The 27491-nt window shown below is 33.2% G+C and overlaps 1 protein-coding gene across 2 annotated transcripts in view; it reads right to left on the bottom strand.

Annotated features, from left to right (window-relative positions):
• The window catches only part of LOC120202904 (disease resistance protein At4g27190-like), a 78228-nt gene that overhangs the window by 30173 nt on the left and 20564 nt on the right, over positions 1 to 27491 (bottom strand). Inside the window, exons 4-5 of one of the 2 annotated variants that reach the window (XM_039203260.1) lie at positions 8049 to 8192; positions 4122 to 4205 (exon numbers count right to left, since the gene is read on the bottom strand). The exons of the other annotated variant lie outside the window; for it this stretch is intronic. Of the exons in view, the coding sequence (XP_039059191.1) occupies positions 4122 to 4205; positions 8049 to 8192 (228 nt within the window). The remainder of the gene's footprint in view (positions 1 to 4121; positions 4206 to 8048; positions 8193 to 27491) is intronic. 2 annotated transcript variants of the gene reach the window in all.

Genomic DNA, 27491 nt, shown 5'->3' with positions numbered 1-27491 from the left:
TATTATATTATAGGTTTAAGAGTCACTTTTGTCTATGTAATAGATCAAATTTATCATTTTCGCCCTTATCGTATTTTTGCATCAATTTAACTCTCAAAATTGTTTAATTGCATCATTTTATACTCTACCCCTAACTTACAATCTTAAATTGACAATCTTAAACCCTAAATTATATCCTCATAACCTCTAAATCTTACACCGTAAACCTTAATTTCTAACTTAAAACTCTCAATTTAAGGTTTTAAGTGAGATATAAGGTATATAATGATATAACTGTATAACTTTTAGAGTTAAATTAATACGAAAATACGATAAAGATAAAAATAATAAATTAAATCTATTATTAGAACAAAAAAAAATACCCTTTTAATTATATTATATTATATTATATTATATTATATTATATTATATTATATTATATTATATTATATTATATTATAATAATTATAACTACTAGCACCAATAGTATTTGTAAGGAGGGCAAAATAGGAAAAAATCTCAACTACCCTGGGAAGGAGGGCAATAATTCAAAGGCAGAAAAGTTGTGACAGCCTGAATACATAGTACATATTTGTAAGGAAAGAGTTAATGTCTTTATTTATTTATTTTGGATATTATTAATAATGTTGTATCAAAATATTTTAAAACGACGTCGCTTAGTTAAGAACAGTTACTACTACTTTTAACCAGGCATTCAAATAGCAGTCAAATAACGGAATAGCGGTCGCTATATCGCGATCGTGGTGGTATCCGAAACCACTATCTCGGAAAATAGCGTTGTGAAGTGGGATCACACTAATAGTGGTGGATCGCAGCCTCAATTTAACAGATAACGGTCAATCGCGACAATAGCGGACCGCTTTATGCTATTTTTTTATTATAAAAAAACAGCTTTTTGTATACCCATTTTTGTTAAAAATAATATTATTAAAATTTTAGACCCTAATTTTAAAATTTTAAAATCCACTCGTATCAATGGCCGAATGTGAGACACTCTTCTTGTGTAATGGATTCGCATCCATCTGATTCATTGTATATATGCAATAACAAAAACAACAGCTTTGAGGTGAAGATCACACAGCCCCTTACAGTGCAGACGCAGTGGTACGTGAGAGTGAAGTCATTTCTTTGATCAACAATCAGTCCAAAATTTTACACACATTCTAGTAACGGTCTAATCTATAATCAATGTAAATTATGCAATGCAATTGTCAAAATATACGACACAATAACAACATTAGAATCGATCGCACAATAAAAAAGACATCAATATTAAACTACATAAAACCTTGAGAGTAGATGACAACCTAAAATAGTAAGATTGTTTAGCCTGAAATCTGACGAGAGATGAAGAATCTTTAGGATTGATACACTTTTACATTGATGATAAAAGATTTAGAGTTCCACTTTAGCTTTCCAATGACTAATAATGAGAAATTATTCCACAAGTTCTACATTGAATATTCACAATTAAAATGGCTTTCGTTGCATTTTAAGGAGCATGCTCTGTGTGCAGTTACAGTAAGGCTTATGGTTATCTTTGCAGCAGCTCAACCAGAACAAGTGGAAATAATAAGCATTTAATACCCTTTTGAACAGGCAATAGTTGAAACATCACCAGCAACTTTTTCATTCGTTGTAGCACAACTTTCGACCCCTTGAAAGCATTCTTAACCTCCATAGCCATCTGTATTGCTCGAAGTTCAACGGTAGTTGTATTCAGCACACCAAGAGCACCCGAAAACAAAACAGACACCTATCCACATTGAATTACAGAGAACCTTGAGGCTTTAATCCGGTGAAGTGATACAGTTTTATCAAATCCATGTTCAAACACTGATTCATTCTTCGCAAGTCATCAAACTTTAATCAAGGCAGACAAAAACAGGAGGGGCTGCATTCGGATCGACTAGTTTTCAGCTACTATACACTGTTACATTGATTATGGAAGATGTTTCAATATGTGATCATAAGGGGAAAGTCAAGTGATTAATGTATAAACTCATAAAAATTTGAAGGCCAAAGATTTATTATTAGTTTCCAACAGGAAAGTCAAGAGGATACAAGCAACTATACAATCAAATCAAACCATTACTTGCAAAAACATAAGTCGACGAGCATGAATTACACAAAGTCACGCTGACCTGTGGAACCCATTTCGGCGAGACAAAACTCGTGGCCTCGACGACATTCAACCCTGAAGCAACCAGTATTTTAATTAATTGGACCTTTATGGTGGTTGGTACGATTTCCTTTCGTTTTGCAACCCATCCCTTGGCCCAAGCCCCACTATCTTCACATATGCCGGAAGATTTCTTAAGACCTGGAGCGTAGTGTATAGTTTAGACTATGAAAAATAAGAAGCTACAATAGACAAAACCACAAAAGAAACAACAAAGTGAGCAAACAAATCAAATAAAAGAATCGAGGTTCTGTTCATGCACAAAATAAAAGTTTCAATTGACCTTAGTTGTGGGACGATGACTGCAATTGGAGCTGTAACGATAAGTCGAAGACATGCTCTGCTTATCTGTAGAACTATGGCTTCCTATACTCTTAAGTAGTATATGTGCTCTGCTTCCCATCTGCCTTGATATCTTCTCAACTCGCCTCGCCCATATCATTTCAATTATGATTTTCCAAGCAAATATCCACACACCTGAATAGTTGCAGGGGCAAAACAAAAGCAATTTTTAGATGGATGAATCCCATATCAGCAGCAGCAGGTTTGAATAAGAAAATGAATTTGATGAGGATATTAAAACATTTGAAAATCTCTTTTCAGGTGTGAGTTCAATATCACTGTTTATAGGCTTCAAATTACTTGCACAAGATTATATCTAGTACTTCCACTGTTTTAACTACTAGCTATTAGCTAATTCAAACAAAAGCTAAATTGCAAAACAGCTAACAGAACTAAATTGTCATTAAAATACCCAGATTGTATACTTGAGTAAAAGGCGTTGAATTTTACTTCAGGAACCCGATAACAAAGAAACAAGAATAATTGCTTCCACTTTGAAAATTAAAGAAATCATCTTTCAAAAGTGTAACCAGCTGAGCAACAGAAAGAATTTCAAGTAAAAAGAATTTCAACCCCTAGGCTGAACCGAATTCGAGCTTGATCGGCCTCACTTGGTCCCTGGATTCGTTCAAGTATGTAACACTACTACATGACACATGCTTTAAACCATGTTAGTCTAAATCCACATTCAAATTCATTAGTTTCGTAGTGCACTTTTGCAGGTGGAGTATCCAAATGCCTGCTATAGTTGCTGGTTCCATTTCGTAGTGCATTCAGGGAAAAACATATGTCGAATTTCACTTCTTTCAGTTCGAACTTTTCCGAAATCGTATCCGTTTGTAGGTTTATTCATGGCACTTCAGCCAAGGATAATTGTCTTTGGAAAGATGACCGCGTCCTTTTCCATGGCAGTCCGATTCCTCATGGCAGCTGCCTTGATCACTGTCGGATTAAGAGGTGTTCTTCGTAACATAAATTGCAAACTTCGCCACACAACCTATGCTATTCGTCACAAACATTAGAACTAAACAAACAACATTGCAAAGAGAAAAAAAGGAGTAAAGATGGAATTTTTTTTAATTAGAAGTTCTATCAGATCCATGTTTTTAACCTTTAAACACTGATTCATTCTTCGCAACCCATCAAACTTCAATCAAGTCATAGAAAAATAGGAAGAGCAGCATTTGTATCAACTGGTTTTTTGCTACCATACACTGTTACATTGATGATAACAAATGTTTCAATATGCTGCCATAAGAGGAATAATCAAGTGATTATTATTTAAACTCATAAATCAATGAGAGATTCAGGAAATAAGAATTATAAGTATTTATGCACTTTTGAACTTAAGATGATGAAAGCATTACCAAAGAAACTGTCCCACTGAATCTAACAATAACCATATGTTGCGATATACGTATATATATGCTTACTTGATTCAGGTCATTCGAAGATAGAAATTGAAGAATTGCCTTGATCTTTTATGGAAGTTTCCACTTCCTCTGTGAGATTCTACATTTAATAATCCTCGAGAGAAGTTAATAACATTTATGAAAGAGAAAAGAAGAATAAGAAATTAAAATGAATTTAGACTTACTTGGGTGTTAGAAGTGGAAGGATTGCTTTGATCTTCTTCAGAATTTTCATCTTCAGGATTTTCACCTTCCTCGATCATTGCATGCTGTTATGATCATCAAGTGAATAACATAATTAAATATATATTTTTATGCTACCATGTTTACTCGTAGATTTATATTATAGATTTATGCTGTTATGAAAAGAATTATATTTACCAAGAGATTAAAAATTCAGCAGTATTTACTAGGTTTATATTGACCAGTATCAATTAATGTGTATATGTTGTTTGTAGTGAGTGGACTGTAAATCCAATTACAAGAATATTGTAAAATAGTAAATGAAAAGGAAATTTGAGAAAACACACCTTTTGTCTGAATAGCTGCTGTATGGTGTTGTTAAGGCTGCCTTCCCAATGCTCCTGAATTCCCCTCCCATGTACTTTGTGTAACATTGGAGTGTTTGAGTGTCCTTGAGAGAACATCTTCATCTTTGGGCAATCACGTAGAAATAGATCTTCCAAAGATGGGAATCCAAAGGTATAATTCCCTGATGAACAGAAGCTTTCTAGCTTTGGTAGATTTCCAAGTTCCAAATGGTTGAGTTGGGGGAAACTGATTTCATCATCATCATCGTCCCCACCTTGTATTATCTCTTCTATATTTAGGCAACTGATTTGGGAATGAAAAGGTAAAATTCCTTTGTGCAACTTTGGAGTGTTTGAGTGTCCTTGAGAGAACATCTGCATCTTCGGGTAATTATCTACGACTAGAATTTCCAAGGATGGGAATGAAAAGGTAAAATTCCTTGATGAGCAGAAGCTTTCTATCTTTGGTAGACCTTTGAGTTCCAAACGGTTGAGTTGGGGGAAACTGATTTCATCATCATCATCGTCCCCACCTTGTATTATCTCCTCTATATTTTCGCAACTGATTATACTCATTTCTTTCAGCTGTACTAGACTTTTGGCTGTGGGATGTGTGATTAATTTTATGATTCCATCACATCCATATACTATCAAAGTCACCAGATTTGGAAAAGATACCGAGGATGGAACTAGATTACCTTTTAATTTAGGGCACGATAAAACATGCAAAACCCTTAGATTTGGGAATCCTTCCTTTTCCTTCCATAGATGCATCAATGCGGAAAGATAATCCAGCCTTAATTCAGTTAAATGAGAGAGTAGCAGCGATGCAGGCTTTTCCTCACCACCTTCTTCACTTTGGAATATCATCTCTTTAAAATAAGAACTCCATATTTCGAGTTTTTGAAGATTGGGTGAGGCTAATAACCGGAACAAGTAAGATGGCAATAATTGCTGCTCATTCTCTCCCAAAGTGAGTTGATGTAGATTTGGAAATGTACACTGCACAATTCCCCATTGTTTCGTTAACAACAGAAACATAGGATGCCTTGTTCAAAATTGAAAGATTTCAATACTAAAAAAGTAATTCATACTGGAAAAAAATATTTCATAGAAAATAAAAAGAAAACATAACACCAAAAGAATTCAAGTTAAGAAAATAACTTATTGCTACAGCTATGCACAACATGTTTTACATTTTCATTTTCATTTTCAATTTTGAACTTTTAACTCTTACTTATTAAATAAATTTAACTAGAAGTGAAAACTTCTTGCATATTAAATAATTCTTTCTTAATTAATAATTATCATTCAAAAATATATATTTTTCTAGAAATTCATAAATTCTTTTTGAATATCATATGAAGATAATAAAAGATAAAATAAAAAAAATCTTATAATAATATTTTATAATTGTTTTAAAATTTGTTTTTTTTTTCTTAAAATTTCAACTGAATTGATGTCACTTGACTCCAATAATAGTGTAGATATAAATAAATATATACTCTTTTATCTTTTTAAAGGGAAAAAATGAAAAGACATCAAAACAAAAAAAGAGAAAAAATGAAGGATGCCATAATTAATAGATGAAAAAAAAGATAATGCTTTTCAACAATTAATGCTATCATATTGTCGCATTTGGATACCTCAAGTTCTTCGAGTTGCCGAAGACCGTCTCCCGTTTGAATCACCTATTAGCATCCGAACCACTTCATGTTCCAATATTCTTCTCCATGGCTCATTATAATAGTTGTCATCTGTATCCTTGCTCACACAATCCACAATGATCTCATATTTCTCCCCACTTACTGACTCTGAAAGCCATGGCACTCTACTGGTGTCCCTCCTCTTCGATGGATTTTCAACCTCTATTTGTTTATCTTTTGCCCCCACATGTTTCTCATCGACTCTCGAAGAATCTTCGACCGTGACCGAATTTTCATCGTCTATAACTTGTTTGTCGACCGTGAGTGTTGGAGAAGGGGTTTCAGAAACCACGAACATCATAATGACAATGACAACAATGATGAAAAGGAAGGCCGTGAACTTGCTAAGGCTCAAGTTATATATAAAGCGAGCGATACAGAAAACAGAATCACAGATAAAAGAGCTATAGTCTTGAGGACATGTGATATTACCCTCAAACTCTGGATATATGCCATTAAATTTAACTTGTTGTACCACCAAATGGATCATCAGATTAACACCCGATCTTACACGGTTGAAATCAAACAACAGGCTTGTGATGCAGAAGAACAGAGTTGTCCAATATCTCGACACGAAACTCGACCGCCACCAAGCCTTTTCATATCTTGTATAGTAGCACTCTAGTTCCTTCAATCTCTTGGAAAGATAGGAATGTTGGACGTCGAAGTCGGGAATATGTAGCCAGAGCAAATGAAAAGATCTTAACACTTTTGGGTCATTGTGAGAAAAACTTGAGATGATTTCATTTGAGCATAGCAACTCCGCATCAGCAGGACGTTTCATGAGCCTACTCATGAAAGAGGCATAAGCAGTCAAGTCTTTGGAGCCTGTCTTAGAACTATGCTCGAAGGCCACACAGTTAAAAAGGATGGCGATGAAGAGGTCATCAATGGTTATAGACGGGATTCCAAGCACCCCATTGTTGAAATCGATATCGGTGAACCTGGCAACGTTTCTCGGCCTCAATTTTATACCCGATGCTTGGAGTTCCGTTACATTCATTGTTAAGTGAAATGGCGGTAGAGGATCACATTGTTGTTCATGTTCAACCCCCTTCAACTTCAGATTGGTTGCATTGTCAACTTTCTTTGAAACATCAGCTTGGTTTCTGATATCCAATTTCTTCAGAAGTGAGTAAACAAAATTCGGGAAGATCGTAGTCTTCATATGGAAACGGCTAGGATCCGATGGGCAGATGGATTGGAGAAACAAATCAAGTAAATGGCGGGGTTCCAAATGGTCGAATTCGCAGCTGATATCCATCGATCGAGGGAAGACCAGATCGAAAAACTTCAGGGCCTTGGTATATAGAGAAACTGCTGGTGATCCTTTTTGGCCCTGGCTCCCCAGTGACTCAAACAACATCTCCAAAACAAAGAAAGGGATTTGGTTCTCTAGAATGAGCAGGTCTTGAACCAAAATGGGGAGCTGCCATGGTTCAATTGGGAAACCCCAATCTTCAGATCCTCCACCAAAATTTCCCAGAAGAACCTCCATTACGAAGCAACCGTCGACCAACATCGATTCGACGAATTCGGGACTCGACATCGACACTTCCTCGGAGTAGCATCTTCTAGCGCGCCTCTCAAGAGCCGTCATCTGTCGGACAAAGAATCGTAAATCTTTGTCTGCCCGCGATACGAAACTGTGGAGGAAGGAGTACTTGTATTGTTGAAGCGGGAGGGTTTTGGTGCAGTGAAAAGGGCCAATAGAAGCCAATTGAGGCTCCTGGAATTGTAATCCAGGGAAAGGAGTTCTGAAGATGCAGGGATTACAACACGTATTTCCATCATCACACACTTGTTCAATGAAAGCTTCTTCCATGGATTTTTCTGGTTTAGCCTGGATTCCATCATCATCAAACACTTGTTTCACTTGGGTGTTAGAAGTGGAAGGATTGCTTTGATCTTCTTCAGGATTTTCATCTTCAGAATTTTCATCTTCAGAATTTTCATCTTCAGGATTTTCATCTTCAGAATTTTCATCTTCAGGATTTTCACCTTTCTCGATCATTGCATGCTGTTATGATGACCAAATGAATAACATAATTAAATATATATTGCTACCATGTTTACTCGTATATTTATATTAGATATATACTGTTATGAAAAGTATTATATTTACCAAGAGATTAAAAATTCATATTTACTAGGCTTATATTGACCAGTATCAATTAATGTGTATATATTGTTTGTAGTGAGTGGAATGTAAATCCAATTACAAGAATATTGTAAAATAGTAAATGAAAAGGAAATTTGAGAAAACACACCTTTTGTCTGAATAGCTGTTGTATGGTTCTGTTAAGGTTGCCTTCCAAATGTACTTCTTCTCCTCTCCAACTCTCTATTACTACTTTGTTCAACTTTGGAGTGTTTGAGCGTCCTTGAGAGAACATCTTCATCTTTGTGCAATAATCTACAACTAGAATTTCCAAGGATGGGAATGAAAAGGTATAATTCCCTGATGAGCAGAAGCTTTCTAGCTTTGGTAGATCTTCAAGTTCCAAACGGTTGAGTTGGGGGAAACTGATCATCGTCCCCACCTTGTATTATCTCTTCTATATTTTCGCAATAGGATATTCTCATTTGTTTGAGCTGCACTAGACTTTTTGCTGTGGGATGTGTGATTAATTTTTTGATTCCATTACATTCCCCTACTCTCAAAGTCACCAAATTTCGGAAAGATACCGAGGATGGATCTAGATTACCTTTTAAATTATCGCACCCGACAACATGCAAAATCCTTAGATTTGGGAATCCTTCCTTTTCCTTCCATAGATGCATCAATGCGTAAAGATTATTCGGCCTTAATTCAGTTATCTGAGAGAGTAGCAGCGATGCAGGCTTTTCCTCACCACCTTCTTCACTTTGGAATACCATCTCTTTAAAATAAGACCACCCTATTTCGAGTGTTTGAAGATTGGGTAAGGCTGATAACCGGAACAAGTAAGATGGCAATAATTGCTGCTCATTCCATCCCAAAGTGAGTTGATGTAGATTTGGAAACGTAGACTGCACAATTCCCCATTGTTTCGTTAACAACACAAACATAGGATGCCTTGTTCAAAATTGAAAGAGTTCAATACTAAAAAAGTAATTCATACTGGAAAAAATATTTCATAGAAAATAAAAGAAAACATAACACCAAAAAAATTCAAGTTCAGAAAATAACTTATTGCTACAGCTATGCACATCAAGTTTTATATTTTCACTTTCATTTTTCAACTTTTAACTCTTACATATTAAATAAATTTCACTAAAAGTGAAAACTTCTTACATATTGAATATATAAACTTTAACTTTCAATATCGCCTTTCAAATAAAAGGTTGGAAGTAGAATGCATGTGATTTTACGGATAGGAAATATCTACATATTTATGCATACCTTTTCATGGAAGATATCTGGGTCCGCTGCTGTGCCAATTCCATCTATGCTTAAATCCCTTAGCGAGGGAAACTCAATCGGATTAATTCCAAAGCAAAATCCTTTCAGTTTTGGAAGAGATTTGAGTTTCAAATAGTCAAGTTTAGGGAACACACTTATGCTGCAGTTAATCTTTTCTTCTTCGGTTGCCTCTAGTATTCCCTCTATTACCCATTCCATTTCATCACAACTCCAAACCTCAAGTGTTTTCAGATGCACAAAGCTTTTAAGCATGGATGAAGTAAATACATACTTCAACTTATGGCAACGCTCCACTGTCAAAATTGTTAAACTTCGAACACTAAAATATATTCCAGAAAGGTGATCATCAATATGCCATATTTTCTCAATGCCACCAACTGATTTCAAGTACAACTCTTCCAAGGCAGGACAGGAAACCTGCAAATATATAAAATTCATGTTTCATACTCCATCATGAATAATTCTTTCTTAATTAATAATTATCATTCAAAAATATATTGTTTTTTTAGAAAGTTATAATTCTTTTTGAATATTATATAAAGATAATAAAAGATATAATAAAAAACTCTTATAATAATATTTTATAATTGTTTTAATTTTTTTTCAATAAAATTTTCAACTGAATTGTGTAGATATAAATAAATATATACTCTTTTATCTAATTTAAAGGGGAAAATGAAAAGACATCAAAACAAAAAAGAAAAATTGATGGATGCCATAATCAATAGATGAAAAAAAAAGATAAATATATATTCTTACATATCAAATATATTTAACTAAAAATGAAAACTTCTTACTTACTAAATATATATACTTTAACTTTCAATATCGTCTATCAAAGAAAATGTTGGAAGATGAGTAAATAGAATGCATATGATTTTACAGATAGGAAATATCTATATATTTATGCATACCTTTTCATCGAAGATATGTGGTACCACTGCTCTGGTCTCTCTATTATCAAAAACGAATGCGTTCAAATCAGAACATCCAGTTATGCATAAAGCCCTTAGCGAGGGAAACTCAATCGGATTGTTTCCACAACAAAATCCTCTCAGTTTTGGAAGAGATTTGAGTTCCAAATAGTCAAGTTTAGGGAACACACTTATGCTGCCGTTAATCCTTTCTTCTTCGGTTGCCTCTAGTATTCCCTCTATTATCCATTCCATTTCATCACATTTATAAACAACAAGTGTTTTCAAATGCACAAAGCTTTTAACCATGGATGAAGTAAATACATACTTCAACTTATGGCAATTCCTCACTTTCAAAACTGTTAAACTTTGAACACTAAAATATATTCCAGAAAGACAATCATCAATATGCCATATTTTCTCAATGCCACCGATTGACTTCAAGTACAACTGTTCCAAGGCAGGACACGAAACCTGCAAATATATAAAACTCATGTTTCATATTCCATCATGAATAATTCTTTCTTAATTAATAATTATCATTCAAAAATATATTGCTTTTTTCAGAAAGTCATAAAATGTTAAACTTTGAACACCAAAAGACATTAATGGAAATTGATCATCAATATGCCATATTTTCTCAATGCATACCTTTTCATGGAAGATATGTGGTACCACTGCTCTGCTCTTTCCATTATCAAAAACGAATGCGTTCAAATCAGAACATCCAGTTATTTTTAAATCCCTTAGAGAGGGAAACTCAATCGGATTAATTCCACAGCAAAATCCTTTCAGTTTTGGAAGAGATTTGAGTTCCAAACATTCAAGTTTAGGGAACACACTTATGCTTCCGTTAATCCTTTCTTCTTCGGTTGCCTCTAATATTCCCTCTATTACCCATTCCATTTCATCACAACATGAAACCTTAAGTGTTTTCAGATGCACAAAGCTTTTAACCATGGATGAAGTAAATACATACTTCAACTTATGACATTTGCACACTACCAAACTTTTTAAACTTTGAACACCGAAAGACATTAATGGAAGTTGATCATCAATATGCCATATTTTCTCAATGCCACCGGCTGAAAACAAGTACATCTCCTCCAAGGCAGGACACGAAACCTGCAAATATATAAAATTCATGTTTGATATACCATCATGAATAATTTTTTCTTAATTAATAATTATCATTTAAATATATATATATATATATATATTAGAAAGTCATAAATTCTTTTTGAATATTATATAAACATAATAAAAGATATAATAAAAAATTCTTATAATAATATTTTATAATTGTTTTAAAATTTGTTTTGTTTTGTAAAATTTTCAACTTAATTGATCGCACTTGAGTCGTAATAATAGTGTAGATATAAATAAATATATACTCTTTTATCTAATTTAAAGGGAAAAAACAAAAAGACATCAAAATAAAAAAGATAAATTGATGGATGCCATAATTAATAGATGAAAAAAAAGATGAATAGAAATACCTTTTCATCAAAAAGCCATGTGACGGATTGCAATGTATTTTCTATATACCACGAGCCATTGAATTCATCCAACTTCAAGACGCGTAATTTATCAAATTTCAAAGTGTCATTCTCTCTAATCTCTTCCTTTTCAACAATTAATGCTATCATATTGGCGCATCTGGATACCTCAAGTTCTTCGAGTTGGCGAAGGCTTTTCGCTATGGAGAATGAGAACAAATTCTTCAACATATTGCAATTCTCGACTTTTATGAATCTTAATTGCTCAAAATATTCAGCATTTAGATCGTAAAGCCTTTCCACATCATCTTCACCTCCTTCCAGACATAGACTTTCAGTTTTTCTGTACAACAATTTATAAATGCCTTCGACCAAATCAATACTTTTATTAATCTCCAGCTTCAACATTCTTGAGGTCTTCATCACTCTGTCATCAATCCAATGCCACTTCTTATCTCCGATAGAAATCTTGAACCTTTCCATCTTTCGGAGAAACAAGTTATCATTTGGTATGGCTTCCACATCAGGAATATGTACTTCCAAAGTGGTTAGACGAGACAGATGCTGCAACTCCATAAGACTAGCTTTGCTTCTTGGATTCTCAATTCCCTCAATCTCCCATCCATCAAAGCTATGGTATAGGTATAGTTCTTCTAATTTGGATAACATTGACAACACATTTGGAGGTATTACTTTAAGATGGTAACAACCACTCAAGTCTAGCAATTTTAGCTTGGTTAACTGTCCTATCTCCTTTGGTAGCATTTTCATTGTAGATCCACGGAGATCTAGGATTTCCAAATTTCTCAACTCTCCTAAGATGGCTATATCTTCTAAATCACATCTTATAAAACTCAACGTACGGAGAGTTTTCAAGAAACCAAGAGATGAAGGCAAAGTTGTAAAATTTGTTCTAGGAAATTCCAAGACTTCGAGTCTTTCCATCCCTTTAAAAAAATCATTTGAAATTTTCAAAGACGAATTATCCTCCACACCAATTGAGAAATAGTTAAGGGCTGGACAGTCTAATTCATGATTAAGAAGCTGACTCACCTTCGCATTCTGTAAGCTCATCAGCTGGCTTTTTTTCATTTTGTCCTCATCTGGCCACTCCTTGAGTGGAGCTAGCCAATGCCGATCCCTTGAAGCTATGGATTGGGCAACATCACGAACAACGTCGTGCATGTCAAAACAATTTGGGTGAGAACCTTCGAGTAACAAACAAGAGGCCTTCAGGTTGTTTATCAATGTCAATATTCTATCTCGACTCTCTTCCATGGTGTTAAGATCAAGAATAAAACGCAAGCCAACAGCATATCTCAATAAATCCTCCACGTCAGCATTATGACCCATTATGCTACAGAGTAAAAAGATTGGCCCAAGTTCCTCAGCTTCTAGAAACTTATAGCTCAACTCTATAGCTGAATATGCACCCGCGGGTATGCCTTCGAAGTTTCTTTTAGAGGGCTTAGTTAGTTGTCGCAAAGCATCCTTCCATTCAAAAAGCATCTCTTTAGGCTTTAAAGCCTTCGCAATTGTAGAAATAGCGATTGGCAGTCCTGCACATTTTTTAGCAATCTCAACTGCTATAGACAGTATGTCAGATCTTTCAGCAATATGACCAGCCATTTTCTTGAACAGGTTCCAAGCTTCATCATCTTCCAATGTTTCAATTGAAATGTTTGGAAGAGAATCCATCGATTTTAACACGTCAATACTCCTTGATGTTATTAAGATCTTGCATCCCTTGTGTTGGTCTGGTGAAGGAATTCCAACTGTTTCTACTTCCAGTTCCTCCCAAATATCATCCAAGATGACAAGAAATTTCTTGGCCTTTAGTCGATCACGTAGCCGGGCTGCTCGGACATCAACGCTAGGGTTGTCTAATTTCATGCCTAATTTGTCGGCGATCTCATTTTGAAGATTTTCTGTGTTCAGAGTTTGTGTTACAGCTACAAAGACCACCTCATCGAACGACAGTTTCTCCTTGGCTTTTCCAGAGACCTCTTTGACGAGTGTGGTTTTACCCACACCCCCCATACCGTACACTCCGATTATGCTGACTGTATCATCTTTCAATGCAGCCATGACCTCATCGAAAGCGCGGCTTCTTGATTCGAAGGCCTCGTACTCTTTGACAGATCTGATAATGTCTCTCACTTGAAGAGTAGGAAGGTAGGAAACCTTAAATGCATCCTTTTTAGACAGGAGTTGAGTTATGGCGTTGGCCTCCTTGTCCGCTTTCCTGCTAAGTTGATAACGAGACTTGAAATTAGGGCAAAAGCCCACGAAACACTTGGTTGCTTTCTCTTCATCCTTTTGCAATTGTGTTGCAGCCTGCCCGGAGATCTTCTCATTGACCTCTGTCAACCAACTTTGAACGTCGTCAAAAATCACCTCCCCCTTCCTGTTAGCCTCTTTAACAGATTGTTGCATCCTTTGTCTTGCATCCTTTAGGTCTTTAACTTTTTTCCGGAGGTTCCGAAACTTGCTCCCGGGCTTGAATACGTAACTAAGTTGGCGTGTAATGGGATCGACAGCGAACTCAACAGCTTTGCCAGCAACAGATCCCACAATGGCAAAAACAACCTCCATCTTTTCCCTTGAAAAAGAATGATAAGAAGCAGAACAAACTAGAGAACAACTGGGAAGCAAACCCTCAGGATAAGAACACTCGCTGCAGAAGAAAACAACGACATATTGAAGAAGGAAACACATAGCATAATCATAATCAAAGATGAAAAAAAAACTATAGGGAATCAGCAGTGAGTTGAAGAAAGCATACCTCCTCCTTTAGTTAAGATTGATTTCTTGTTATCCCAACAAACAAAACAAAGTGAAACTGCAAACAGAGAGCAATGAAATTGGAAAGTGATATTTCTTCTACACTTACATCAACATGTTTACTTCAATTATGCCTCCAATAATTTGTTTACAAACAGCAAGTCTTGGTCGTCCAACTAACAGAGCCAGACAGGGGTCCACGTTTATTTAAATAATGGTCCCCTCGTCGATTAGTCTTTGTCTTCCATATGTGAACCTTCATGAACAACCCTATCAATCCAACGCAAAACCATTGCAATCAACCATGTTTTATATGAATACATATAAACTACACAATTTATTATCATTTAAAATCTTTATTTACAAACAGCAAGTCTTGGTCTTCCAACTATAATTTTTTAAAGTAGGACTGCAAACAGAGAGCAATGAAGTTGGAAAGAGATACTTCTTCGACGATCATATCAACGTATTAACTTTAAAGTTGCCTCCAATAATTTATTTACAAACAACTAGTCTTGGTCTTCCAACTATAGAACCAGGGGGTCCACGTTTATTTAAATCATGTCCCCTTGTCTATTAGTCTTCATCTTTCACATGGTGGGGTCTTCATCAATTAATTCATTACAAACAATTTGAACACATTTGTGTCTCTCATATGATGATATGGGGTCCACGTTTATTTAAGTTTTAATATTTTAATATTATATCAATTTAGCCACTTTATGACCTCATACGATAAGATTTATCTTTTAGTTATAAATGGTGGGTATCATTCTAGTTAGAGTTAAATGATGAATAAAATCATTTTTGTATTAATCTACCGTAATTACAAATAATAGCATTTGTTCTAAAAAAATTTAACTATTTATCATTTGACAATAAACCTTTCTTCTAAATATTGAGGTAATTTGTTTCGTACAAGTGATAAATGAAATCATCCACTTTTAACAAGAATTGAATAATTATTCATTTAGTTCTCTTTTTTTTATAAATTCAATTCTTTTATAATTTCTTAAATAAACATCAATTCTCTCCTTTCAAATCTTTAATTGAATTTATTGGACTTCAAAGTCGGTCTAGTATTGTAAAATATAAATTGTAGGACTTACATTTTAAATTTTTATTGAAGTCGGTGTTATCATTGACCGAAATTCGACACGTTAAGAATTTAAAAATGTTATATTATCAATTTGAACCTACTACTAACATCACAACAAGAGTCAACTTCTGTTAATACAAATGTTTCAAATTTTATTAAGTTTAGCAAGGAAGAAGATGGTGGCTGAAGTGACGGCAGGGATAAAGATATTCATTTTCTCTAGAAGAAATGTTAATATGAAAAATATTCACTTTAGGTAGCGAAGATTAAAGACGACAATCATAGTAAAAACATACCGAAAAAATAAAAAATTGAATAACACCAAATACGCTTAAATACTAGCATACTATAAAAAAAGAACCTAAATTTCTGCTACGAAAATCTCTTAGAAGAAAGACAACAAGCCGCGTTAACGCCCACATAGTAAAGCACACTAGAAATACGATTCTATTATATCCATTTGAGGCGTTATCACCGATTAAACAAGACAATCATAACAGAATTGTTAAAAAATGGGGTTATTAGTCAACTCTTAAATTTGTAAGGGCTAACATGCAATTTGACCAAATAGGTAGATGTATTAACCCACGTTGCTTGATTACCCATAATAGAAAAGGCTTTAATCGAACAAAGTTGCTTCAATTGCACTTGTGCCAACTCTTACCCACATGACATTTAGCAACGTGGGTTAATATGAGAAATATTCAATCTGAAGTGACGGTAGAGAAGTGTATACAACGCTCTCATTTAAGACGTGAAGATTGAAGACGAAGGAAGAAGCTAGGGTTATCAGTGTATCAATAATTCTACCACGTGTCCTTCAATGGTAGCCCAGTTAGATGTCTTGACGTCACCGCTTGTCCAATGAGTGACATCAGCGAACCAATTTGTGGCCTGTGGGATTCGAGATGGCACGTCCCGAGCGGCTTGGCTCGGTGGAGTTGAGTCGACTCGGCTTGCTTTTAATGAACCAGGGTAGATGACCACTATTTTATCTATGATGTGCGCGCTACCACATTTTCAGTGTACTATGAAATTAAATTCGACAGTTGGCACAACCCTTGTATGCTAATATTACCCTTAAATTAACACATTAAATCATTCGTTTTTACAATTCATTTTTGTGAATGGCTTCCAGTGATGTGATTTGTAAGCTATTTCTAATCATATAAATAAGAATAAAGAGCAAAAACTTTAGAAAAATATATGATTTTCATTAAAAAAGTAATATATATTATATACACGAGTTGAACAGTAGCAACAACGTACGTATATAGAGATTGTATTTAATCACTTAATTAGTGTATATTTAAAAAGTTATTTAAGCACTTGAAATAAACCTCGTATATAAATAATGTGTGATTTGTAAATCTCATGGCCAAAACTACTTGTTTTTGAGCTCTCAAAAACAGTTCTTAGACTTGGTTAAACTCATATCTACATCGGTCAAGGATAATTTTGGATATTTAGATCCTGAATATTCTATAATTCAATAATTATTTATGATTGTCGTACTTATGAGTTTGATCAAATTTAAGAACTGTCTCTAACATATGAAAATCAATAAGTTTTAGTCATGAGATTCACAAATCACACCTTGTTTATATATGAGATTATTGAAGTGTTTAAATATAATCTCCTAAACATATGTAATTACTGAGTGAATAAAACCAAGACATATATATGTGTATTGTCGTTTAGTCAATTCATGTTTATGCTCATACAAATACATGTCTTTGACACACGTGCGTGATGCTACGTTTTCTATTTAAAAAAATCAACTCATTATTCTCATCTATTTCGTTAGAAACTTCATCTGAAAAATATGTCACACCAATAAAGAAACGTCTTACTAAAAACACCTTCTACATAACATATCTTAATTAAAAGAGTGTTGTTTTTAAAAATAAAATTATTTAGGTTCCATTTACTTAATTAAATATAAGATGTATATCATTCTCACAATATTGCCAATTTTACACAAAATGCACACAAAGTCCAAATTAGCATGCATTTGACAATTGCAATCCTTCAACAGATGGAAGAGTGATATTTTATGTTGGACCGTTGGCATGCTGATCATATACTTACTTCCAAATATATATATATATATATGGATATCGGTTTCAGACTTTTAGTCCAGGTGTTAGAAATTCAAGATGAAACATAATTTTCCATTGATTTTTTGGGGGAAAAAACAAATAATAATAAATAAGTTCAAGTACGTATGTACTAATGTGTACACGTCAACGACCAGACCAGCATGTGTTTTCTATTTGACTTTTGCGTTTTTGTTAATAATAATTAAAGAACATTTTTTTAATTAATAGATAGTATTTGATGTATTGACTAATTATCTAGATCGGATTTTACAAAGGCCCGTTATAGAGATGACTCTTTTAACTCAGTTTATTTTATTCATAAACGTTATAATTCAAACTCCTGACTTTATTTAAGAAATATAATATCTCATCATACTAAAACAACTGATTGTTGGTAATTAAAGAGATGTTTTACATTTATAATTAAAGTTCACGTTGCAATAACAAGAATCTAATTGAAATTAAACAAAAGTAAAAATAAATAATACTTCAAATTAGTTTTTGATTTTTCGGTTTTCTTATCTAATTCAATGGAAAAGACCTTTTGAGAGGAAGAAGAAAAGAAAAATGAAATTGTGAGGGGAAAAATGAAATTAGTGCATATAAAATAATAATAATACATGCTAGTTTAGGTTTTTATTCTTTGAAATTATTTTTAATATAGTATTTGATTCATTGATATGATTGATTCGTATCAAGTATAAATAAAGATTCATTATTTAAGCAACTCTCATAATCTAATTTGTTTTATTTATAATATTATGATTCAAATCATAAACTTTAGTAAATGAATTTATAATGTGAACAACTCTCTAGGATTCAAATCATAAACCTTATTTATAGTATTATGATTCAAATCATAACAATTTAATAATAATCAATCTTTGCTTTATAACAAAATGCAATTAATCAATCCAGTGGCGGATCTATGTCTTGTTTACGGTGGACACTTGTTCACCATGAAATATGAATTTATTTCTATTTGTCTTCTATTTTAATGATTGTACTCACCTTAAACTTTTACGTACTCATATAAAAACTTAATATTGTTAATATATGTATACCCACCTTCAAAAAATATTTTTATATCCGTGACTGAATTTTAATCATAAAATAAAAAAATCCTAAATAATGATCCATTAAATGTTTCCCATACCACCAACTCCTTGAACCAATGGAGAATTTCCAAGGACAAACTTTGGTATGAAATATAAATCTCATTAAACTCAATAAACAAATCAAGTTATAGGCTTCACTTATAGCCTTTTTTAAATCAATGCTTTAAGTTATTTCTTTGTTGTTTATTAATTGAGTTTTGGTATGAAATGACTCCATCTTTCCTTTTCTCTAAATTAATAAATTAATAATTCAACTATATTCATGTATTATCATATTTATATATTTTATTATATCATAATTAATTTAATTTCAATGATTTTAAATTTTTTTATGTACTTATGTCGAAATAATATTAACAAGTGTTATAATGATAAGTTATATTACATTCTAAAAGAGATTATTCAAATTTACGCTTTGACATATTGTTGAAAGGAATAATTACGACCTATATATATTGAACATAGATTATAAAACGAACAGAAAAAAATATAAAATTTATATTTATTATTTTTTATAAATTTATTATTTTATATTATATTATAGGCTTAAGGGTCACATTTACTAATGTAGTAGATGTAATTTATCATTTTCGCCCTTATCGTATTTTTATATCAATTTAGCTCTCAAAATTATTTAATAGAATCATTCTATATCTTACCTTTAACTTAAAACCCTAAATTAAAAATCTTAAACCCTAAACCATTACCTCGTAACATCTAAATTCTAAACCCTAAACTTTAATTTTAACCTAAAATCTTCAATTTAAGATTTTAAGTGAGGAATAAGGTATAAAATAATATAATTGTATAATTTTGAGAACTAAATTAATACGAAAATAAAATAAAAATAATAAATTAAATTTATTATAAGAACAAAAGTTAACCTTTTTGTCTATATTATATTATATATTTTATCACCAGCACCAATACCACATAAAAAGGTGGGGGAAATAGAAAAAATCTCTGCCCTGAGAAGGAGGGCTATAATTCAAAGGCAGAAAAGTTGTGACAGCCGGAATACATAGTACAGATTTGTAAGGAAGGAATTAATGTCTCTATTTATTTATTTTGGATATTATTAATAATGTTGTATAAAAATATTTTCATTTATTTGTGCTTTTGTCGTATTGTCATGTTCCTTTTTATATATTATGAAATTTTACAGGCCAAATACTTAAATAATAGTGTAATATTATGATAAGTTATATTACATTCTAAAAGAGATGATCCAAATTTACGCTTTGAGATATTGTTGAAAGAAATAATTATGACCTATATATATTGAACATAGATTATAAAACGAACAGAAAAATATATAAAATTTATATTTATTATTTTTTTATTTTATAATTTTATAAATTTTATTTTATATTATATTATAGGTTTAAGAGTCACTTTTGTCTATGTAATAGATTCAATTTATCATTTTTGCCCCTATCATATTTTTGTATCAATTTAGCTCTCAAAGTTGTTTAATTGTATCATTCTATACTCTACCTCTAACTTACAATCCTAAATTGACAATCTTAAACCCTAAATTATATCCTCATAACATCTAAATCTTACAATGTAAACCTTAATTTCTAACATAAAACTCTCAATTTAGGGTTTTAAGTGAGATATAAGATATAAAATGATGTAATTATGTAACTTTTAGAGTTAAATTAATACGAAAATACGATAGAGATAAAAATAATAAATGAAATCTATTATAAGAATAAAAATTACCTTTTTCTTATATTATATTATATTATATTATATTATATTATATTATATTATAATAATTATCCACATAATAAGGCGGGGCAAAATAGAAAAAATATCAACTGCCCTGGGAAGGAGGGCAATAATTCAAAGGCAGAAAAGTTGTGACAGCCTGAATACATAGTACATATTTGTAAGGAAAGAGTTACTGTCTTTATTTATTTATTTTGGATATTATTAATAATGTTGTATAAAAATATTTTAATTTATTTGTGCTTTTGTCGTTTTGTCATGCTTTTTTATATATTATGAAATTTTATAGGCCAAATACTTAAATAATAGTGTAATATTTTAAAACGTATAATCTTTTAAAACTGTTGAATAAATATCTGATATTTTTAAATATGATCATATAAATGTTTGGTTTTTAAAAACTTTTGAATAAAGGGCTTAACAATTTTGAAAATTCTAAGTCTTTATTGAATTGTTTTAAAATATTTGATTCTAATTTTAATAGATTTAAAAATTTTACTTTTATTTATAGAAAAACTTGCAGACAATGTAATAGTGTTGTTAAAATATATTTATATTCATTATCAGGGTTGGTTCAAGTGATAAATAACTTGATATCGTTTAAGTAATGTTTCGTGTTTGAAGTTTTGTGTATGCATAAAATTCTTGTTGGAAGATTCACCCACTAAAGCCAGTTGTGCGACACGAGTCGGTCCAGACTTATCATACACAATTCTTCGATTTTACATGATTTCCTCATTTCATGCATTCAAGGTGTCTAATTTTGTAAATCCCATGGGAGGAACTAATAATTTATTAAGACGGGGCTAAGACATTTTTTTATTTTTCATAAATACACTTTTTTTTAATTGAGGGGTTGAGTAAATTTTTCTTTATTTATTTTAAAATATATATATATTTTTTAACATTAATTAATACTTAAAATGAAATTGACATGGACCAAGACTCCTCTAGACCCGTTGAAGTTCCGCCCATGGTAAATCCTATACTAGTTCTCAACAAAGTCAAATTAGTAGTTGGAATTCTATCGATTATTCAGCAAATGATAATTTATAGATTTCTCTCAATTAAATTAGTGATTTTGATATATATATACTCTTCACTCATTCTTGTTCTAACATTTTTCTCCGAGCAAACTTAACAAACATAAAGAAGAAACCAAGAAAGGACATGAGGCATTTGTGACCCTACCTATAGCATGAAAGGTAAAGAGTTGATTGACCTAGGGTTTAATATATGTGGAATTTATGAAAAGTTACAAGGGTTACGTAATTGTAGATTCTTTTACTATTTTCTTTCCAATTTTGGAATTGACATGTTTGATGTATTATTGCAACTTTGTGGCTTCATTTCATCCAGCCAAGTGAGAATCTTCCAAGACATGTGTTATAGACTTTGTAGCAAGACAAAAGGCTAGAGTAGCTTTACACCATGATAGCTCTATCTTTTATTTATGATAATATGAAGAAAAAATATATATTTATAAAAAGGTTACAAGATAATATCTGATCGTAATCTTTTTTAATCAATGATAATTTATACACATCTTACAAATGTAATTATTCGAACTTAAGACCTCAGGGGATAACTACACTCTCTAATCACTTAGTATTAATTCAAAAAGACATATATCTAAACCATATCAATAAAATACATATTTAAGAGATAACAATTGAAGTTATTTTCCAAATTAATATTCATTGTTATCTAATTTTTGAAATGATACATTTTTGTCGCATATATATATATATATATATATATATATATATATATATATATATATATATATATATATATAGTTATTTATGTCTTTTAGAAGATGCATTTGATATGATGTGTCTTTGTTGATATCTATTTTTTATATATTTTTTAAGATTAAATAAAAAAAAATAAACTGTAAAGATTAAAACAAAAATTTCAGAAATTGAGATAAACAATGTGTTTAATGTGATATTTTAAATATAATTATATTAGAATTTTTTAAAAGATCACAACTCTATATTCAGATGTTGGATTGACATATTTATTTTTTAATCCTCATGACATTTTAAAATTTTACCTTTTTATACAACACATGTATATCATTATTTATAGGATTTGATGACATGTGTAATTTTACTAAAACTTTTAATATTTTTTATTTTAACCCTTGTAATTTTAATTTCTTTCAATATGACCATCGTGGTGGCTCAAACAAAAACTAAAACCAAACCAAAGTTGCTGGCAACTCACACTGCCCCTGACAATGTCAGGGTAAAAAAAGAACGAAATAAAATATTCAAAATTACTAACGAAGACCAAAATATTTAATATTAGATACACAATTTAATTTAATGTTTTTTCATTTTAATCCATGTAATTTTAATTTCATATCTAACTCAATTCCAATATAGATATTACAACTTACAGGGAGTTATCTTGTATCATGATGCACCACCTCATCCCAATCTACATCTCCTATAGAGATTATGCATTGACGAGGTTCGTTGAGAGGAACCTCGTAAATCCTCCAACCTCCCTTCCACTTATAAGTGATAATCTCTATATTATCTGCACAACATTTTAAAACATATTGATTTATCAGGGCGTAAGAGTAGATCCACATAAGGTGATATTGCAAAAATTTGCAGAAAAATCTTTATCGACCATATCCACAAGAAGTTGGGCAGCCTTTGAAGTAGAGCTGTTCCGGAAAAACCCTTTGATCATTACATTATGAGAGATGCTATTGGACAAACAACAGTCACATTATTTACAATTGCTTAATCCGTGCTATGTGTAATGAGGGAGAATAGTATCACTTATAATAGCTGCAAATTACACATAGCATGGATCAAGAAATTGTAAATAACGATATCCGGTTCTGTTTCCCTTACCCATCAATTTGGAGAAGAGATTGAGAGCCTCCTTCAGCAACCCCTGGTGAATTATAAGAGATGCTATTGGGCAAACAATCACTATCTTCCATGCTCCCAAAGAATCATTACATTGTTTACAATTGCTTAATCCATGCTATGTGTAATTTGCAGATATTATAGGTGACAATATCAAGTGAAATGTTGTTCTCCCTCACTTCATTACATCCTTTCAATGGCCCAAATTACACATAGCATAGATTAAGAAATGAGAGAAGCTCCAGCTTCTCTCTAACCTAGGCGTTTTCAAAATTCAAAATTCAAATTTCCACGAGCCCAGGCGTCTCTCCACCGACAACCACCAGTCGTCTGCTGCCTTCGTCCGCCACCCGCCGCCAGCCGTCATCCGCTACACTCCGACCACCGTTTTGACGCCGTTTTTTCCTGGGAAGATCGCCGGCACAAGGTGTTTCCTATTCTGGGTTTGGTTTCCCGATTAAGACTCTTATTCGTCGTAGATCTAAACGCCGCTCACGGCCGTTTTCGTCTCCATCCGTTGAACGTACACCGAACATCGCATCTCCTCCGTACTCAGAGCCTTTTTGCGACCATAACCCATTTTCTTAGTGTCGAGAATAGTTTCATCTCTCCATGATTTTGTAGTGAGCAGTTTCAGCAAGAACAGATGCTCACTACTCCAAACCTTCTGCTTTTCTCCTCTGCCGACCCAGTCTTTAGACTCATCTATTGGTGGATTTCCTCCGACACTACCGATTCAACTTTGAGCTCTTGTTCTGGAAATTTTATTTCCAGGGGTGATACGTAGACTTCAGTTTACTTCGCCGACAGAACAGACGTAGTGAGCAGTTTTGTAATGAGCAGTTTCAGCAAGAACAAACGTTCACTGCTCCAAACCTTCTGTTTTTCTCCTCTGCCGTCCTAGTCTTCAGACTCATCTATTGGTGGATTTCCTCCGACACTGCTGATTCAGCTCTGAGCTCTTGTTCTGGAAATTTTTTTTCCAGATTAGTTCGTCAAGTATCTGGGTTTTTCACTTCATCAGTCTTTCATCACATGCCGGGTGCTGGAATCCACTCTTCTCTCCAGCAGAGACCTTCGGTCCATGCTCATACACCCTCTGCAGCTGCACCTTCTCAGCCATCTCACCCTTCTAATCCTGACAAGGTTTGTACTATCTTCATTATGGGTCTGCCTGAAGACGTCAAAGAGAGAGAGCTACAGAATCTACTTAGATGGCTTCCAGGTTATGAAGATTCGCAATTGAACTTCAAGGGAGAAAAGCCTAAGGGTTTCGCTCTCTTCTCAAATGCAAAATTTGCGGTTGCTGCCAAGGATGTCCTTCAGAAAATGGTTTTTGATGCTAAGTTGAAGTCTCTTTTGCACATTGAGATGGCAAGGAAGAATCTTGTTGTTAAAAGAGGTTTAGTTATTGATTCTGATGCTTTTGACAAGAATGGACGTTTTCCTGTTCATCCAGTATTGCCATTGCCAAATCCAGCTTATGTAGGATCTCCTAGTACTCATGTGCCTGTTAAAACTGGGTGTTGCGTTAAAAAGTCTGCAGTAGATGGTGTCCACGAGGGAATCAGGGAGTCCACCACAAAGGGGTGCAGTAATGACAAGTCTGGATGTTACACGTTATTTATTGAGAATTTACCAGAGAAGATCCATTGGAAGAGGTTTGGATCTTTATTTTGCTCTCACGGTCGGGTACTTGATGCTTTTATTCCAAATAAAAGAAATTCAAAAGAAGTTCGCTTTGGTTTCATTCGCTTCGCATCAATCGAAGAAGCAAGGAGAGCGATCTCAAAAATGAATGGCTATCATATCGACAACAGCAAAATTGGTGTTTCTTTCGCTAAATTCAAATCTCGACACCTCGACAGGTGTTCTTCGTAAGTCCGAGATGGAAGATGATTCGAGGAAGAATCATTATAAAGCTGAAGGCGTTATAGATAAAGAAAAACTTCAAGTGTTGAGCAATTGTCTAGTGGGGTGGTGCAAAGAATTTATCAAAATCGGTCATCTCGCTAGACAAATGCATGCAAAGGGCCTCATTGGCTTGTCCTTAATGAGAGCTGCTGGTAATGCAGTATTAATGATTTTCGAAGACTCTGCTTCATTGAGAAGTGTTGAGAACGATAAATCAAAGACTCTCGCAGAGTGGTTCTCCGTAGTCGAAGCTTGGTCAGAGAGTTTGGTAATGCAGTGTCACCGAGTATGGTTAGTTTGCGAGGGTGTTCCGTTTCACGTATGGAATTGGGATACTTTCAAGAACATTGTTGATTGTTGGGGTCAGTTACTAGCAATCGATGAAAGCTGTCAGTCACCATCATCCTTTGATCGGGCAAAAATTCAAGTCCTCGCAAAGGCTGGTGCGAGAATTGATGCAACGTTGGAATTGAAGGTTGGTGACAACTCCTTCAAGATCATGGTGCATGAGATAGAGCCTTCATTCAAGCCAAACTCTTGGACTCCTAAAGAAGACGAATCTCATTAGATATCGTCTCTCTAATTGTGTTTTGATTTGGTTTATTTGGTTGCAGGTGTTGTGTCCCTTTTGTATTATGTTCTGTTGCGTTGCTTTAATTCTATTGCTGGAGGTGTATTTAGAAATAAGGTGATTCGATTGTGATTTTGAATGAGGTTTTATGAGCTTAAGGTGTTTGTTGTAATGGTGAATATCACCATAGGAGGATATTCCGTGTTATCTTTTGTATTGGGTATTATTATTAATAAACTTTGAGGTACTCTTTTCTTCCTTCCAATGTTCGTTAACATACTTCTTAGTATGTGAACGAATACGAAGGGAGTTTTTAATGAGACCTCCAACTTCTATCAAAAGAAATTGTAAATAACGATCTTCAACCTTCAATTTGGGTAAAAGATCAAGAGACTCCTTCAACAACCGGTTTTTACAAAGATGCTAAAATATCAGGTTCAAAACCTCTTTCTTCCATCATCCTTAGAAACCTAACAGCTCTATCAGTATGGTCGAAACGCAACCCATTAAGTATAGCATTGTAAGCAACTAGGTTGATACCCTTTTTCAACCATTTCATTTCAACTATTTCATCAAACAAATTTGCCTGAGAAAACTTACTTTCTTTGCAAAATCCATTAATCAAAGTGGAAAAAGTTACAAAACAAGGTTCAACACATAGCATCAGCATTTTCCCCAAAACAGACAACCCAAAGATCAATTCTACCTAATTGAAAAAAGCAATTAATGAAGATCTTCAAAGAATAAACGTTATGAGGAACTCCAAATAATTCCATTCGGCTACACATAAAAAAAATAACGGCATAGCATTTCATTCTACCAATGGCTGCTAATAGTTTAGAGAATTCCACGATCGAAGGCTGTGGGTATTTCACAATCATCTTACTGAACAAAGCCAAAGCATCATCAACAATATCAATGCCGATCCTACATTTTTAGGTTTTCCCTGACAGAAGTTGAATTCTTGCTTAAAGCATCGATATAGGTAGCAATGGTTTAAACAGAACAAGAAAATAGAAGGAAGAATTAAGATTGGCCATACCTTAAAAGGAAAAATAGAAGAGAAAGAGCTGAGCTTGAAATGAAACCTCGACTAACAGAGCACCAAAGACGAGAGTTGCAGGATGGCATTTGCCGATTTTATTTAAACTCTTCATATCCCTAATTAATTTCCCACAAAAAGAAACCTAATTAAACTCCTACTAAACTGTAGCTTGGTAATAAGATATTTTATTTTTTTAAATTAAAATAGATTTATTAAGAAAAAAACTAATCATATTT

The sequence above is a fragment of the Hibiscus syriacus genome, unplaced genomic scaffold (genome assembly GCF_006381635.1).
Source record: "Hibiscus syriacus cultivar Baekdansim isolate YM2019G1 unplaced genomic scaffold, ASM638163v2 tig00009009_pilon, whole genome shotgun sequence".
Classification (NCBI taxonomy): Eukaryota; Viridiplantae; Streptophyta; class Magnoliopsida; order Malvales; family Malvaceae; genus Hibiscus; species Hibiscus syriacus.
The sequence above is the reverse complement of the archived record's forward strand: the minus strand, read 5'-3'. Positions and strand labels throughout refer to the sequence as shown.